The 14,760-nt window shown below is 43.1% G+C and overlaps 1 protein-coding gene across 1 annotated transcript in view; it reads left to right on the forward strand.

The window, feature by feature from the left end:
- URI1 (URI1 prefoldin like chaperone) overlaps positions 1-8,936 on the forward strand; it is a 40,437-nt gene extending 31,501 nt beyond the window's left edge. Inside the window, exons 7-11 of the mRNA XM_062500079.1 lie at positions 2,365-2,545; positions 3,129-3,396; positions 3,973-4,115; positions 5,648-5,906; positions 8,180-8,936. Coding sequence (XP_062356063.1) covers positions 2,365-2,545; positions 3,129-3,396; positions 3,973-4,115; positions 5,648-5,906; positions 8,180-8,368 — 1,040 coding nt within the window. The 3' untranslated portion in view covers positions 8,369-8,936. The remainder of the gene's footprint in view (positions 1-2,364; positions 2,546-3,128; positions 3,397-3,972; positions 4,116-5,647; positions 5,907-8,179) is intronic.
- The last annotated feature ends 5,824 nt before the right edge of the window (positions 8,937-14,760 follow it).

Here is a 14,760-nt window from a genome sequence, read left to right on the forward strand (position 1 = left end):
TGGATAATTTCTGTCCCATCTGAAGCAGTGCCCAATAGGACTCAGACAAAGTTGGAGGCACAAGTAATATTACAGTCTGAAAATAGAATCACTTGGACATTTTTAGGAGGAGCAGATTTGCAGAGGGCTATGGGCTGCTCACTGTTACATTTTCATAGAATAAATCAAAATAATCTTTATATGCCAAGGCTGATTAAAGGTTGTCTCTACTATGGGTACATGCCATTGCAAAATAGGAGAAACATTCTAGGAAATGCATCCCCCAATAACAGTGTTAATACAGCACCATGCTGTACATGCCAGGTCAGCATTTGTGCAGCTTTTTTATGTATCCTAAACTTCCTTCATCACTGTTGCCCTCTTAACTTTTGCTGAAAATCTGTTAAGTGGAAATTACCAATGTTTTGTCTCAGCACTCATCTGTATTGTCACTGAGAGAGAAGTAGCTAAGAGACCAACTTAGTGGTTGAGGCAGGCTAGGCTTCATCAGCCTAAGAATTGCTTTTGTTCATGTGGAAATGGGCTGTACCTCAGAGGAAGGCAATCACGAGTATCCTGAGCATCTCCTTAGTTTCTTGCTACCTTTCCATTTTCTGGATTTTACAACTTCATTTTTTTTGGTTACTGTATGAAGATAACGGTGATGCTTTGAGGTAGCAGTGTGAGTGAGCACAGTGGATGTTGGAGCAGAAAGTGGTTTTCCCTTTGTTGTCTTTTTGATCTGACCTGGTTTCCTAACTGACAGAAGTTGAGTTCAATTAGAAGGAGAATCACTGGCATGTTGAAGCACTTGCTGGTGCTCAGGAAGCCGTGTGCTCACCTTGGTAGTCAAGTCAGTGGTTAATGCTGAAGGGTAACAGAAACTGGGAGGGCACAAATTGACAATCAAATTGAAATAGATTGTTAACTGATCCTTCCAATTTTATTTATTAATTTTGTAATTACAGCAAATGAAATCCTCACAAGTTACTCTGATTGCTTGGCTTACCTCAAATTATATTCAAATCTCACTAAAACACATTTCAGCCTTTTCCTAACAAGATGATGAAAAGTGCTATCCCATGGAAGAGTAGGGGACACACATTCCAGCATTACTTACAGTCACCTGTTTGCTTTTTAATGTTGCTGTTGAATTTGTATTTAACTCAGGATTAAAGTATAAGCTGACGTATTTGAATAAGGATATCTTTAAGCCATGAGTTCTCAAAATTTTAAAAAAATGGCCGCATAGTTGGTTAGTAGAGATTTTAAAACACAAAGGATGCTGAGTAATGAGGACACTGTACTACTGTTGATTGGAATCACAAAGCAGTTTCATAAGGACCCACAGAGCCACTGAAGCCCCACTGCATTTGTGACAGTGCTGGAAGGGGATGGCTCCTCATTCCTGGGAAGAGGTGCAGGAGCTGTGTAGGTGGTGATGGGCAGAGGGCAGGGAGCTTCTCTTGGGAGCCTGCCTGGGAGCTCTCAGGAGCAGGCAGTGTGCCTCCCGGAGTGCTGCTCTCAGGGAAAAGGGGTTAAACACACAGGCCTGCCCTTCACCCCTGCAGGGCTGAAGCATTAGGATTTGTTCCCTATGTGCCAGACAGCACTCAGACAGGAAAAGGTATTCCCCATCCTCGATGGATGCGCTGTTTTACCAGGGAGGAAGGCTTTTAAATGCCAGCAAGAACTTGTCACTGACTACTGTTTGCTCACAAATGTGTATCTCAGGTCACCTCTGCGGCTTTAAATGGGTTTATGTTATTATTTCTGAAAGGCTGGTTTTTGCATGATTTTCAGAATGGGTCTTTTTCACTAAATAAGTGATGGATAACGATTGGATTTTGATCAGATTTTCCAGGTGACTCTGGAGATAATTTTTAATAGTCTTAACTGTAAATTTTTAAAAAAATACTCTGTTCTTTAAATGCAAGTGACTGTTAAAAATGAGCTAAAATACAAACCAGGTTTGTTTTCCCAGTTAAAAAAACCTGCTGTTAATGGGACAGTGAGCAAATGTCACATTCACATGTTGGTATGTATCAGATCAAATCAAAATCTACTGTTTGGCACAAGAGGTAAAAAACCCCACATTGTAATAAAACTGTCACAGGATCAGTGTCTCCTGCTTTGTAAATAAACATCTCTGTTTTGCCTCGGTATTTCTGTAACATCCGGAGACCATTACCCTGTGCTGGTGCTCTGGTTCATTGACAGTTTCACTTAAACAGTTAAACAATAATTTCAAATGGAAAATGTTCTGCCCATATTCCTTAGTTCCTTTGTAGATCTCTTCCAACCCTTCAAATGTTTTTTGTTGGATTTTTTTGTTGGATTTTAGTCAGTCGCCTTAGCATTTCCATCTTATTTTTTATTACACAGGAAAATACCGAACTGCTCACAGACCTCATTCAAAGCCAAAAGTATCAAATGTTTTTGAGGTAGATTTTCCAGCAAATGGAAGTGATACAAAACCAGTGGGCCGTTTTCAGTCAGAGGAGGAGCTGTGGGCCCGCTTAGAAGAGCTCGAGAGACAGGAAGAGATCCTCGGTGAACTTGACAGGTACAGCACTGGTGTGGCACAGGCAGGGCTGGAGTTCAGAGAGCTGTGAGTGTGAGGCTCTTGGTACACACAGGGTCTCACCAGCAGAGCAAGTAGCTGACCACACAGGTGGAATTAAAATTATAGTAGGTGGAAGAAGGGTGGGACATGAGCAAAGCACTCACTGCATCTGTCAGAGCTCCTAAAAATCTGCCTTTGTGCAACCACAGCACTCCAGCCTTCTGGTAGTTTTTCTTTAAGATGAAGAGGGGGAAGTGAAATTCATTTTTCACAGGCAGTGAAAATCCATAGTTTTCCATGTGGGAGTTAGACATTTAATGCTCAATGACATCCTTAGATCTATTCCAGTCCTCAAGCAATACATGGGTTGTTAGCCATGATGTCACAGTTTGGGTATTTCCAGTTGGTGTGGGAAGGACACAGTCATTGTTAGAGGGCACAGAGGAGTTCCACAGTCTGTCTAAAAATACAGCACCTGGGTAAAGAAAGTTACATAGAGGCAAGTTCATTTTTTTGTATGTATGTTTGTGTCTCTCAAGAGCATGACTTGCCTCTGTTCACTGAGATACTTTTCATTCCATAGGATGCCTGATGCAGTTGAGGCAAATGGAGAAGATGCAACCTCTTCTGAAGAGGAGAAGGAGGATAAGGAGACAGATGTGAACGGGATGTGTAGGGCAGAGGACTGTATTACTCAGGGCAACTTCCATAAAGATCTCGCAAATTCAGACTTGTTTGTGGGCCAAGTTAATGGCTCAACTTACTATCACAGCGATGATGAAGATGACAGAGATGTTGGAGACAACTCTGTTCCAACTATTTTTTTCTCTCACACTGTGGAACCTAAAAGGGTTTGTACTTTATTTATTTTTTATCTTTTGCTCAAGAGATTGCATAAAATATGTATGCCATATCTGAACCTAAAATTTTAAATCTGTAGAAGTAGTAGAATTGCTAGCTGGAGGTGACATTTGGGTTTTTTTGAAATGATCAAAACCAACTGTTTAGATCCTGCAGTCTCCTAAATATGGTATTTAAAAATGATCTTCACACATCTACCTTGCTGTTGTGGCTTCTGGCTGTTGTAAAAAGCAGTGCCCTGTCTAGGAGTTTTTAAAGTGACTTCTTACTTGCCTTGAAACTGACCTTTGAACAGCTCAGCTGTTGAGCAGAGCTTGAATAAGCAGACTGTCATATTTTATATGCGAAATATGTGCACATTAGGGCAAAGAAACACCCCAGCCTAGTGCAAGTGGTAGAGAATAAACAGTGCACACGTTGAATGTTACCATTCATACATCTGTTTAGCTTACCTACGCTTCCGAGTCCCCCAGCTGCTTGGATAAGAGAACGTCAGAGTCAGTTGATCTGCAGCCTGGTGCTTATTGATTTTATGGTCTAGACCATCATTTGTGTTCAATTTTCAGGTAAGAATAAACACAGGAAAAAATACTACTTTGAAATTCAGTGAAAAGAAAGAAGAGGCCAAGCGTAAAAGGAAGAACAGCAGTGGCAATGGCCATGTAACTCCAGAGCTGCCCAACATCAAAACCCCAGCAGACATTTACCGGTGGGTAATTTATGGTGCAGCTTTCCCCTGAGCAGACCTTCTCCTTTCATTTCTGTCCACCTAGAGTGTGAAACCCCGCCTACAGTTTCCTGAAAGAAACAGCTGGAACCGAATTTACTACTTAAAAATGAAAGTTTGTGCCTTCTGCATGGTTGCTGTGCTTTCATATCCATAAAGTATTTCTTAATGCTTCCTTTTCCAAACAGCAATTCTTCATTTACCTGCTTTTTCAGAGCTTTGAAATGGAGGTAAATTTGCCAGTACATACAATGCTCAGAAAGGAATGCAGCAGTTATATTTTCTGGTTAATTCCCTGTCATTTTTTTCTGTATTTGTTTTCAAACAGAACTTACCAGATCTACCACTTGTAGTACTCCCACTTTCCTGGTTATTGATTTGCTGGGCTCCGTCTCTTCCTTTCTGTGCCTTCAAAACATACTCGGCTCTTTGCTTGCATAATTTCTTTTGCATTCCCTGTCCCTGGCCTCAGTCTTGTTACTTTCTGTATTCTCCATAAAAAGTACTGCTCACCTGTAGGACACCCACACACAGAGAAAAACAAATGCTGGGCTTAGGGGATTGTGCAAAACACTAAGGTGACAGGATAGTTAAAACAAATATTTAGGTCTGTAAAGATAAACACAGATACCTGTAGGATTGTTTAATGAAGTGGTTGTGAAAATCCCACTGTATGTCTGTGTATTTGGGTACCTGAATATGTTAAACATGTCACAAAGTGTGAAAAGGGAAACCACGTTCTCTAACTGCAGCTGCTGTGCCTCTGTCTTCTGTAGAGATGTATTTCCTTAAATGCTTGATGAATAAAGCTGTTAGAAACAAGTAGCACCCTTAAAACTCATCCAGTCATTGGGCTCCTCCTTTATGAGTTTGATAAAATTGGCATTGTCTTCTCATTCTCCTCCACCCACCCTTGACTTTCTCAAGTCATGGAGAGGGAGCACAAGAGGCATCTTTGTCAGTTCACAGTCTGTTAACACTTGAAAAGTGTCTTCCTGTTGATCTGATCTTAAAAGCTGATTTTTAAAATTTGTTTCTAATTGAAAGCAGATTATGACACTTGTCAGGAAAAAGCTCCATCCTTTCCATGTGCAATGAATGTTTAAAGTATTTGTTTTTGTATTCTACATTTGACAAGGACTTAACTCTAGAAAACAGTCCCAGATTGTGATCTGTCTTTACAGAAACAGCCCTGGTCATTATTTAGTTTACCTTTTTACTAACTAAGTCACACCTTTCTGTTTTCTAACATTTTTCAAAGAGCAATGCATTTTCTGCTGAAAGTAAGTACCAACTTAATGCTTGAATAAAGGGCATAACAGCATTCACTCTGCAGAATAGATTTTTGTACATTGGTAAATAAAGTGCCTCTGAAGGTACAGTATTGTGATTCTGCAGCGAAAAAGTTGGGAAAGCACATCATAATTAATTTGTACAAAAGACAAAGCAAGATCACTGTAAATTTGTCATCTGATCCTGAAATGGTTTATTAAAGCTAACATTTTCCTTTATAGAGTCTTTGTTGATGTTGTGAATGGAGAATATGTCCCTCGTAAATCAATTTTGAAGTCTCGAAGCAGAGAGAACAGTGTTTGTAGCGATACCAGTGAGAACAGTGCTGCTGAGTTTGATGACAGACGAGGAGTTCAGAGGAGTATTAGCTGTGATGAAGCCACTCAGAGTGACAACAGCGAAGGCATCCTGGAGGAAGAGGAGGGGGAGGGGCAGCAGCAGCTACTGAAAAAGCTTCCTCCCTCTTCAGGGACAACTGAGGTACAGTTTTTAATTCATTATTGATTGTTGGCAGGGATAAAAATGAGAAATCTAATGACTGTAGATGTCTATACCATCAGTTTGATTTCTTTAAAATAATTTTCTAACTCCTACCTAGTTTGCTTCGAAGGACATAGGAGGTGACAGGCCTCTGTCACACACATCCTGGGGGAAGAGGGGAGGAGCTGCTCGCGTGGCTTCCCCAAGACTCCAAGCTCTTCCATAAAGTTCCAACAAAGTGGTCACTCACTGGTGTTACTGAAACCTGTGTGCTGGGTCATCCTGACCATTTCACTGCAGGAAGACAGCAGGATTTAGACAATAAGAGGGAAATCTGTACTTTGTGACTGATGAAAGGGAAGAGGTGATTCTCTAACCTGTGTTGCAGTACTAGACAGCTAATTTCCTAGGAGCGTTTCAAGATTAAAACACACAGATATCAGCTGAATTACTATTTTGATGTGCCAATAGCAGAGAAATTGCCTAGTGGAAGGAGGCGTTGAACCCCTACTCATCCAGTTCCAGACTAGGCATTAGTGATCCCAAACAAATCCGTTTACCTGTGTTTGGAAAGTTCAGGGCTTCATCATAAAAGAAAGACTGTACGACATAAGGGAAAATGGGCAGTTGCTTAGTGACTGGGTGAATGCAAGAATTAAATGTGGAAAGTCGTGGCGTAGCGTATTCATTTCTGTTTTGTAAGAACTTAACACTAATTTTTTTGAACTAGATAAAACTTGAGTCTTCAGTAGTTCTTAGGGCAATGAACAAGTTCAATTGAAACACTATTTTTATAAAAATAATTTCGGACAATAAATGAATTCCTCATAAAATCTGTTGTTTATCACCATTTTTCATGCAAACAGCTACAGATGTATCCAGGCAGGATGTGAAGATTGATGATGGAAAATTTATCTGTGGAGTTAGCACTCCACATTGTATACTTTCTGGAATATATTTGCTGTATTTTTATAAAACATCTAAATACACTTTAGATGTTACCCATCAGTCTATTAACTGAATCAGGTATGATTATTCTGTACAATGTAATGTATTTTTCTAAGCACCTGAAGGAAATTGAGCAAAACACTCCAGTCAGATGTGCTTCCCTAAATGCTGTTGTTTTGCTTTTGGTTGTTTTTCTGGGTGTTTGAAATCCATTATTTCTCCATTACCATTTGCATCACACTAACTTTTTTTTATTATTATTTCTAATTTTACCACCATCACTTAGTTTGTGCTTTGCTTACCTGTTTTTGAAAATGAGCTTCTTGTTAGATTAACAGAGCTGTACAGGCACAGCTTTAGGCGCACTTGGGCTATTGGAGCAGAAAACAAAAAAACACTGCTTTTTTTTTGCAGGTCCTGCAAGAAGAGAATGGCCAGTTTGTTTTGCTTTGTTTTTCTTGGTAACTGAGTTATGAAAAAGCAGACTTAAGCATAGTGACTAAATCTGGTGTGCATTCCTTTGTGCCCAGCATGAGCATCAGACCTTGGATGTGAACTGCTTCCCCTTGTCCTTGGGCCTTCTGAATTCTCTGTTTTCAATACATAGTGGAGTGATTTGTGCTTAAATATGTTTATGAGAAGTAGTTCTGAGCTGCTTGTTTTCCAAGAATCACGGTCATTTCTTTGCTAAGATGAAAAGGATTGTCACATAATTGGCTGCGTATAAATTACAATTTTTAAACATTAAATGTTTTTATTAGGCCTTTTATAGAGAGAAATAGTTGGAAGCAAGTTTGCTGTTCTCTTAAATATAAATTGCTTTCACCATTTTTTGATCATATTTGGTAGGGAGGAAAGAAGAAACAAAATACATGATTGCCAGTTTGTATGCAGTGTTTCAGCTTGATGCAATTAGTAGATACTAAGTCATAAAATGACATATGATGGAAATGCTGACATCAACTTAGCAAAGTGTCTCCATTTCTTATCCAAAAGGAAACTGTGTATTACATCAGCTATTCTATTTCTTGAGCGTGTGTCAGTGAGGAAGTGCATTTTTACATCATTTATGCAGTAGGAATGAGATTAAGTAGTACTTTTAAGATACTGTCTTTCATTCAGTCATCTTTGCACAAGCTATATTTTGAGGTTAATTATGATGTGGTTACTTATGCAGGCAACAATCATTGATTTAAGAATATTTCTTTACTTTTGATTAGAAGAAACAACAATTCTAATCAGGCTAATATAGGGTAATGACCTTATGGGCATAGCTTCACATTTGCATTTTATTAGCTCATTCTGAGTATTCTCTTCTGTTCTAGGCATTTTCTGGAACTGTCATAGAAAAGGAGCCTTTGTCTCCCTCCTTCATACCACACCCAGTCCTCGCTCACCCAGTGCTGCCGACCATTCTGGAGCGCAAGTCAGAGGAACTTGTGTCTGACACCCCAGAAGAGCCTATCAAGAGGATTTCCAAATTCAGAGCTGCCAGGATGCAGCAGACTCAGTAGGTGCTGACGAGCCCAAGCAGGAGCACTCTTGCCTGGTTTCACCTCTCTGGAGATTATATAAAGCCTTCTCCGTAGCACCCACCCAGTTACCAGGGTGTCCTGTGGTAATTTGGCACCGTTATCTCCTCAACGTTTACTGGCAGCATTAGGAAAACAAACAGTTCAGTGTTTGAACACTTGAGTATTCATCTTACTTTGTCGGTTTCCCTGTGTGCTGTCAGCACCTTTGTATATGTTTGCCTTATGATAGCAGCACTTGGGTTCTTTTTCAAAAACTGTTCCTTACGTACATTGTTTTTGTGTTTAAACCTAAATACAGGCAGTTTTGTGCCAGCTGTGATGTTCTACATACCATATGGACCATTTTAAGGAAACTTTTCACATTTCAGATAGATTCACCAATTATATTACATTACTTGCTTTAGCATTTTAAGACACACTTGTATTCACATTGCTGTAGGTTTTGCAACTAGGTGTCTGCTAAAAGTTTTTTTCCTTCTTTCAAACCTCTCTGGTATCTCACTGTACAGGTCTATAAAACGCCAGGTTCATGTACATTGCAGGGAAGTTTCTTTGATGGAAAAGGGTATTTTGTAAAATTAAATTTTCAGTAAAAAAGCTGTGAAATTCGTGTGGTTTTTGTTGCTTTACTACTAATTTGGAAGCACCACGGAGAGGTTTTTATTTTGAACTCCCATTTCTGGCTTGAAGTGTTTACTACCACATGGACATGAAAGCAGTCCATTCTCTTCTGCCATTGTGTTTTAACCTCCTGCTAATGAATGTCCATGGAAATTGAATGCTCTTAAGGAGAGAAGCATAAACTCAGACTCTTGATTACAAAATCTCCTAGTTCTTTTGTATACTCAGAAAACATTGTAATTGTCTTGGGAATGCCCAGAGGGAGTCAGCACTAAGGAAAAATGTCTTAATGCTTCAGCTTTATTTCAAAATGCAACAGCACTGCAGCACTCAGGGTACAGTTTGGTGTATCCTTCTCGTGACTGAGAGCAGTCCTGGCTTCAGGATTCCCTGCCCAGCAGTTCCTTCCAATCTTCCTGCCATCCTCTCGTTTTATTGACACAGCTTTTGTTGTTTGAGGCCACCCCTTGAGTGACAGTAGGTGACAGAGATGGGCTTTAAAAACAAATGACTGGGTTTGGGTTAATTTTTTCTTCATTAGCGTGTGGGTTTTTTGAACCTAGTGAGTTTCCTCATCTCTCAGCTTGTCTGTATCAGCACAATGAGAGGGGTTGTATGTTGAGCAAGGACAAGGGAAAAGGATGGCAGAGGACATGGGGAGCTGGAGTACCTTAAGCTGATGGTGCTCTCCAGCTGACACCATCAAGCAGCAGCCTAAAAAGTGAGGCAGGAAGACTTTGGGAGGGGTAAGAAGGGACTGTGGCTGTAAATGGGCAGCCTGAGAGCCATCAACATCTGATTTTCCAAATCTTGGCAAGCAGGGCATCAGCTACTGCTCTTTCTTCACCTTCCCCTAAAGTAACTGCGCTTTGTACTCGGGTCCTTTGCTCTCAGATCACAGCAGATGAGCTCATGGTGTGGCTTTGGAACAGAATCACCAGCTCCCCCTTTTCTCAATACTCCTCTCTCTGAAAGGGAGGTGGAGGCACTGGAACTTCTTTTTCCAAGGTGACTTTTAAAGTAAGCGGAGGCACTCTGTGGAACTCCGCTAGGAGTTTGGGAAGCCACAGTGGTTTCATGGGCAGCAAACAGGCCAGATGTGGCAGCAGGAGGGCAGGAAGGGCCTGCAGCCAGCCTCGCTGCTGGGGGAGCAGCCCACCACAACTGGGGGCCACATTTCTCCCCTGGGACACAGCAGGTTGTGTTTGGCTGCAGGAAGAGCTGCAGGGAAAGCTGTGCAGCCCTGCTGCAGCCACAGCGCGCCGGCTGCGAGGGGGCAAGTGCTGCTCCCAGCACATCCTGAGAGTCACGTTGAAAGTGTTAATGATTAACTTGATTCATGCTCAAATGCGGATTTTTTTTTTTAAAGCATATTGCATTAGTACTAAAATAAGCCATCAATGCCAGTCCACCCTCTATTCACGGCTAAATATTTAAAGGAGGTTATTTATAGCTTCTTTAATGAATTCTTGGCTAAACAAAATGAAATTATGTCCTAGAAAAGTAGAAGCTATTTTGTAACCAGAACAGTGCAACTGTAAAATATAGTTCCATGAATATGTATTTTAAATAACAAGGGGTTGAGATCCAAGACTACCAGACATGTGTAATTGGGGGAAAACTGAGAGAAAGAAAGAAAGAAAGAAAGGGGGAGAGAAAGAGAGAGAGAAACCCCTTTAAAAAGATTTATTTAGATATCTTCTGAAATACTTCCCACTTCCAGTTACTTCAACAAACCAAATGCCCCTTGTCACCATAGATCAGTTTCAAATAAAAATTAATTCCTTACTTGTTTTCTTTCTTTCTCCCCTCCCCTTTTTTTTACATCCCTGCTCACAGGAAAAAGTAGGATAAATAAATGCACCTTGGGTTTTAATGAATTATGGCCTCAGTTCAGGGAAGCATCCTTACTCAGGAATGCACTTTGGCATGTGCTTATGTCTCAAAGATTTTGTAAAGAAGAATGGATTTAACCACATGCTTAAAACTAAGCACATGAGTGTTTTCCCTAATAGGGAGCCTGAGTGTATCTGTGCCTTTTTGCAGTGTATTTAATTGTCAGAGGGCTCACAGGCTGGAATGAGCCTTCGTATTTCCTCTGTTCACTTGGGCTTTAGCAGCAGACTCACTTGCAGTGCCTAGAGCAAGAGAGATGGCTGTAGGCATTTTATAGAATGTTTACAAACACCAAAGAACAAAAAAAAAATTAAATCTATCAAAGCAGATAAAAGTCTAAGCAGTAAAAAGCAGTCATGTGAAGGCCTGTCTCTGTGAGGACCTAAAATTTACTTTCTCTGCAACATTGGAGCCAAGAAGTGCTGCAGGTGACCACCAATGCATTGGAGGCATGAAGGGTTCCGTGGGGTGAATTAATCTTCATGTGCCTTTTTGCCTTCAGTGCTACCATTTGGGATTTTGCTCCCTTAAGTAATAATAAGGGTACATTTTAATTCTGAAATCGCTTTGGTGGCTCCCTGCTGCTGGAAGGCTCTGTGTCTGCCGGGGAGCACTGCTGAGGGCTCTGAGCGTGGGGCTGACTGAGGAAGGGCTCTTGGCTTTCCCTGTGCTCCCAAAGGCTTTTTGGCACGTCCTCAGCAGCAGTGTGGCATGGCTGGGACAGCTGGGGCAGCTGTCACTGCGGTGGCACAGGCACAGGGACAGTGCCAGGTGGGTGAGCCTGGCACAGCTGCACAGGGACAGGGACAGGGTGGTGGCAGCAGCCAGGGGGACACGGCTGTGTGCCTCAGCTGTGTCCTGTGGCCTCACACTGCCCTCTGTGCTGGTTGCATCAATCAAGCGCTTCAAATGACCACAGAATCACAGAATCACTGGGTTGGAAGAGACCTTCAAGATCATCAAGTCCAACCCATGCCCTAACACCTCAACCAGGCCATGACACTGAGTGCCACATCCAGTCTTTTTTTAAACACATCCAGGGATGGTGACTCCACCACCATCCCCTTGGGCAGACCATTCCAATACTTTATCACTCTTTCCGTCAAAAACTTTTTCCTAATATCCAGTCTAATTTTCCCTTGGTGCAGCTTGAGACTGTGTCCTCTGGTTCTGTTGGTTGCTGCCCTTTAATCCTGTTAATGGCCCTCAGGTGTGTTGGGCACCTGCCTGTAGCCAGCGAGGGGTTGTGGTGGCACCGGTGCTGTGGCAGGAGCTGCAGGAAGGAGGAGAGGATGCCGAGTGCTCCGTGCTGGGAGGAGAGGCCTGTCTGGGACCTGGAGCCGGTTCTGGGGTACCTGATCCATCTCCCTCTCCCCTGGAAAGGAGAGCTGCACTTCGCACTTTCCATTGCTCACTTAGGGCATCTAAAGCAGCAGATTTTTGGGTGTCTCACGAATGTCTAAACCAGCTGTTTTGGCTGTTCATTTTAACTAAGTGATTTATGCCGCAAAAAACGAGCTGGGATTAAAAGAAATCAGATGTGTGCGTTTGGAATGCAGTGTCTCTGTGTTACAAATAGCTCCTCTCTAACCCACATTAACCCCACGATATGTGAATTTTGCCAACTCCCGCTGCGTCTTTTAAATCAAGCTTAGCAAATCGTTCCCGGGTGTGCTGAGAGCAGAGTTTCCCTTCCCTTCCCTTCCCTTCCCTTCCCTTCCCTTCCCTTCCCTTCCCTTCCCTTCCCTTCCCTTCCCTTCCCTTCCCTTCCCTTCCCTTCCCTTCCCTTCCCTTCCCTTCCCTTCCCTTCCCTTCCCTTCCCTTCCCTTCCCTTCCCTTCCCTTCCCTTCCCTTCCCTTCCCTTCCCTTCCCTTCCCTTCCCTTCCCTGCAGGTGCGGGCGCTGCCGGGAGGGGGCGGTGGCGGGCGGGAGCGGAGAGCTGCCAGTCAGGCCCTGATTTATTATTCATTTGTGTTATAGGTGGGGTGTGCAGACAGTTACTGTAATAATTACCCGGACTGGAGCGTTTCCTTGGCAACCGGGGTTTTTTTCTCCATTCATGCTGTTGCGGAGAGTACGCCTGTAAAGCATGACATTGCTGTATTCGGGGGTTTGTTGCCCTCCCGCTGCTCCGGGTTTGAGGTTAGTTACAGCATCACAAGGTGCTCTCGAGCATAAAAAGCTCAGGCTGGGATTAAAGCACGCAGGGAATGCAAGCGCCAAGTCTTTCCTTCCGCTGTCTCACTTTTTAAGTAACAAGGTTATAAAAATGCAAATGCCATCTTGGGGTTGTTAATAACTAATATTGGGAAAAATTCCTCCAAGTTGTAAAATATTTTTTTTTTTTTTTGTAAACAAAACCAAGCCCAGGTGAGGCAGCTCCTTGTATTTTACACCGGTCTTGTGGAAATAATGTTTGCAAAAAAGAGACTTGCAGCTTGATCCAGCCTTGCGGTGTTTGGCGTCATAAATCAATGGGAACTGCTCCATGCGGCTAATGATAAGGTGGTATTTGTTGTTTATCCTGCTTTATGGTAATGGTTTGGGAGGAGGAGGGTGCTGTGTCCTTCCTGAAGGAGCAGGAGTAATCTTTGGTGTGGTAACGGAGTAACAGAAACCACATCTATTATCAGAGATCTATAAATGAATCATATTATCCTACATTTTTAGGCTTACTAGAGCGCTCATTTTCAGAAACTTACATCAAGCACTGTGCAAGGATGAAAAGTAGTATTTTTCCATCCCTGCTGCACGAGGCAGAGGGAATTCATGATGCAATCTAGCACCGAGATGGGGAATTTTCACCCTTTAAAATTTCGAAGATGCTAAAACATGATTACATGTGGAAGGATTGTAATCTGCCAGCAGTGCGTTCCTCTCGGAAGGGTGGGCTGAGGATTAATGGGGCGACCCAGTGCTCTGGGATCCCGGCTTGTCGGTGAAGTTACCTCTTGGAAAGGTTAATGATGATACTAAAGTACAACCAAAAAACCAGCCCCTGGTACGTGCTCCCTCTCTTCCCAGCTGCCCTGTGCTTAACAGCCAGCTCAGAAAAATTCCCCAGCCCCTGGCCCACCTGTCTGGGCTGATACTTGTGGAGATGCATTCCTGTGGGGACTGTGCACCCACCGCTGCCCCGCCTGGGTGACAAATCCCAGCTTTCAGGCCACAAAGGGCCACTGGCAGCTGGCCAGGAGAGTCTGCCTTGGCCTCTGCTTGGGGTGAAATGGGAGACGAGCATTCCGCAGCACCCAGGTCTAAGCGGCCCCTGCAGCCAGCCGCCGATCCCTCGGGGACCGGGGGCTTGCAGCGGGGGCTGCTTTTTCCCCTGGAACGGGACCAGGGCTGAGCATTGCAGGATGATGCTGTGGGTCCCACCGGTGCCACTCTGGGGCTGTGCGGGGTCTGGCAGGAGCCCCCGTGCAGCCCCTCGTGAGCCGCAGCGTCTCTAACACAGGGCATCCCCCAGAACCTGCCACCAAAGCCCATCCCAGGCAGCATCCCCGCTCAGCCATCCCCTCTCAGTCCCTGCCAGGGCCCAGGGAGCACCCGGGGCTGCGCTGCCAGAGGTGCCTGGGTGAGCTGGCTGCAATACTGGGGTTGTCATCGATGCAAATCATTCACACTAATTCCTTCAGATTTGGATTTAAGTTTTAAAGAAAGCTTCAAGTTACCTCAAAATAGCTTAGTAATTATTTTAATAACTTGTGTGAGCAGGAACAATACCCACAGTGTCAATTCTGGCTCGCAAAATGTTTTTTTCAACTGTTCTGAGGAAAAAACAGCGAACAGTTCAACAGCTTAAATACAAGCGAGTGGATCTCTGGAGATTAATCTGTCTGGTGTTCCTCAGGT

This window comes from Cinclus cinclus, chromosome 11 (genome assembly GCF_963662255.1).
Source record: "Cinclus cinclus chromosome 11, bCinCin1.1, whole genome shotgun sequence".
Lineage (NCBI taxonomy): Eukaryota > Metazoa > Chordata > Aves > Passeriformes > Cinclidae > Cinclus > Cinclus cinclus.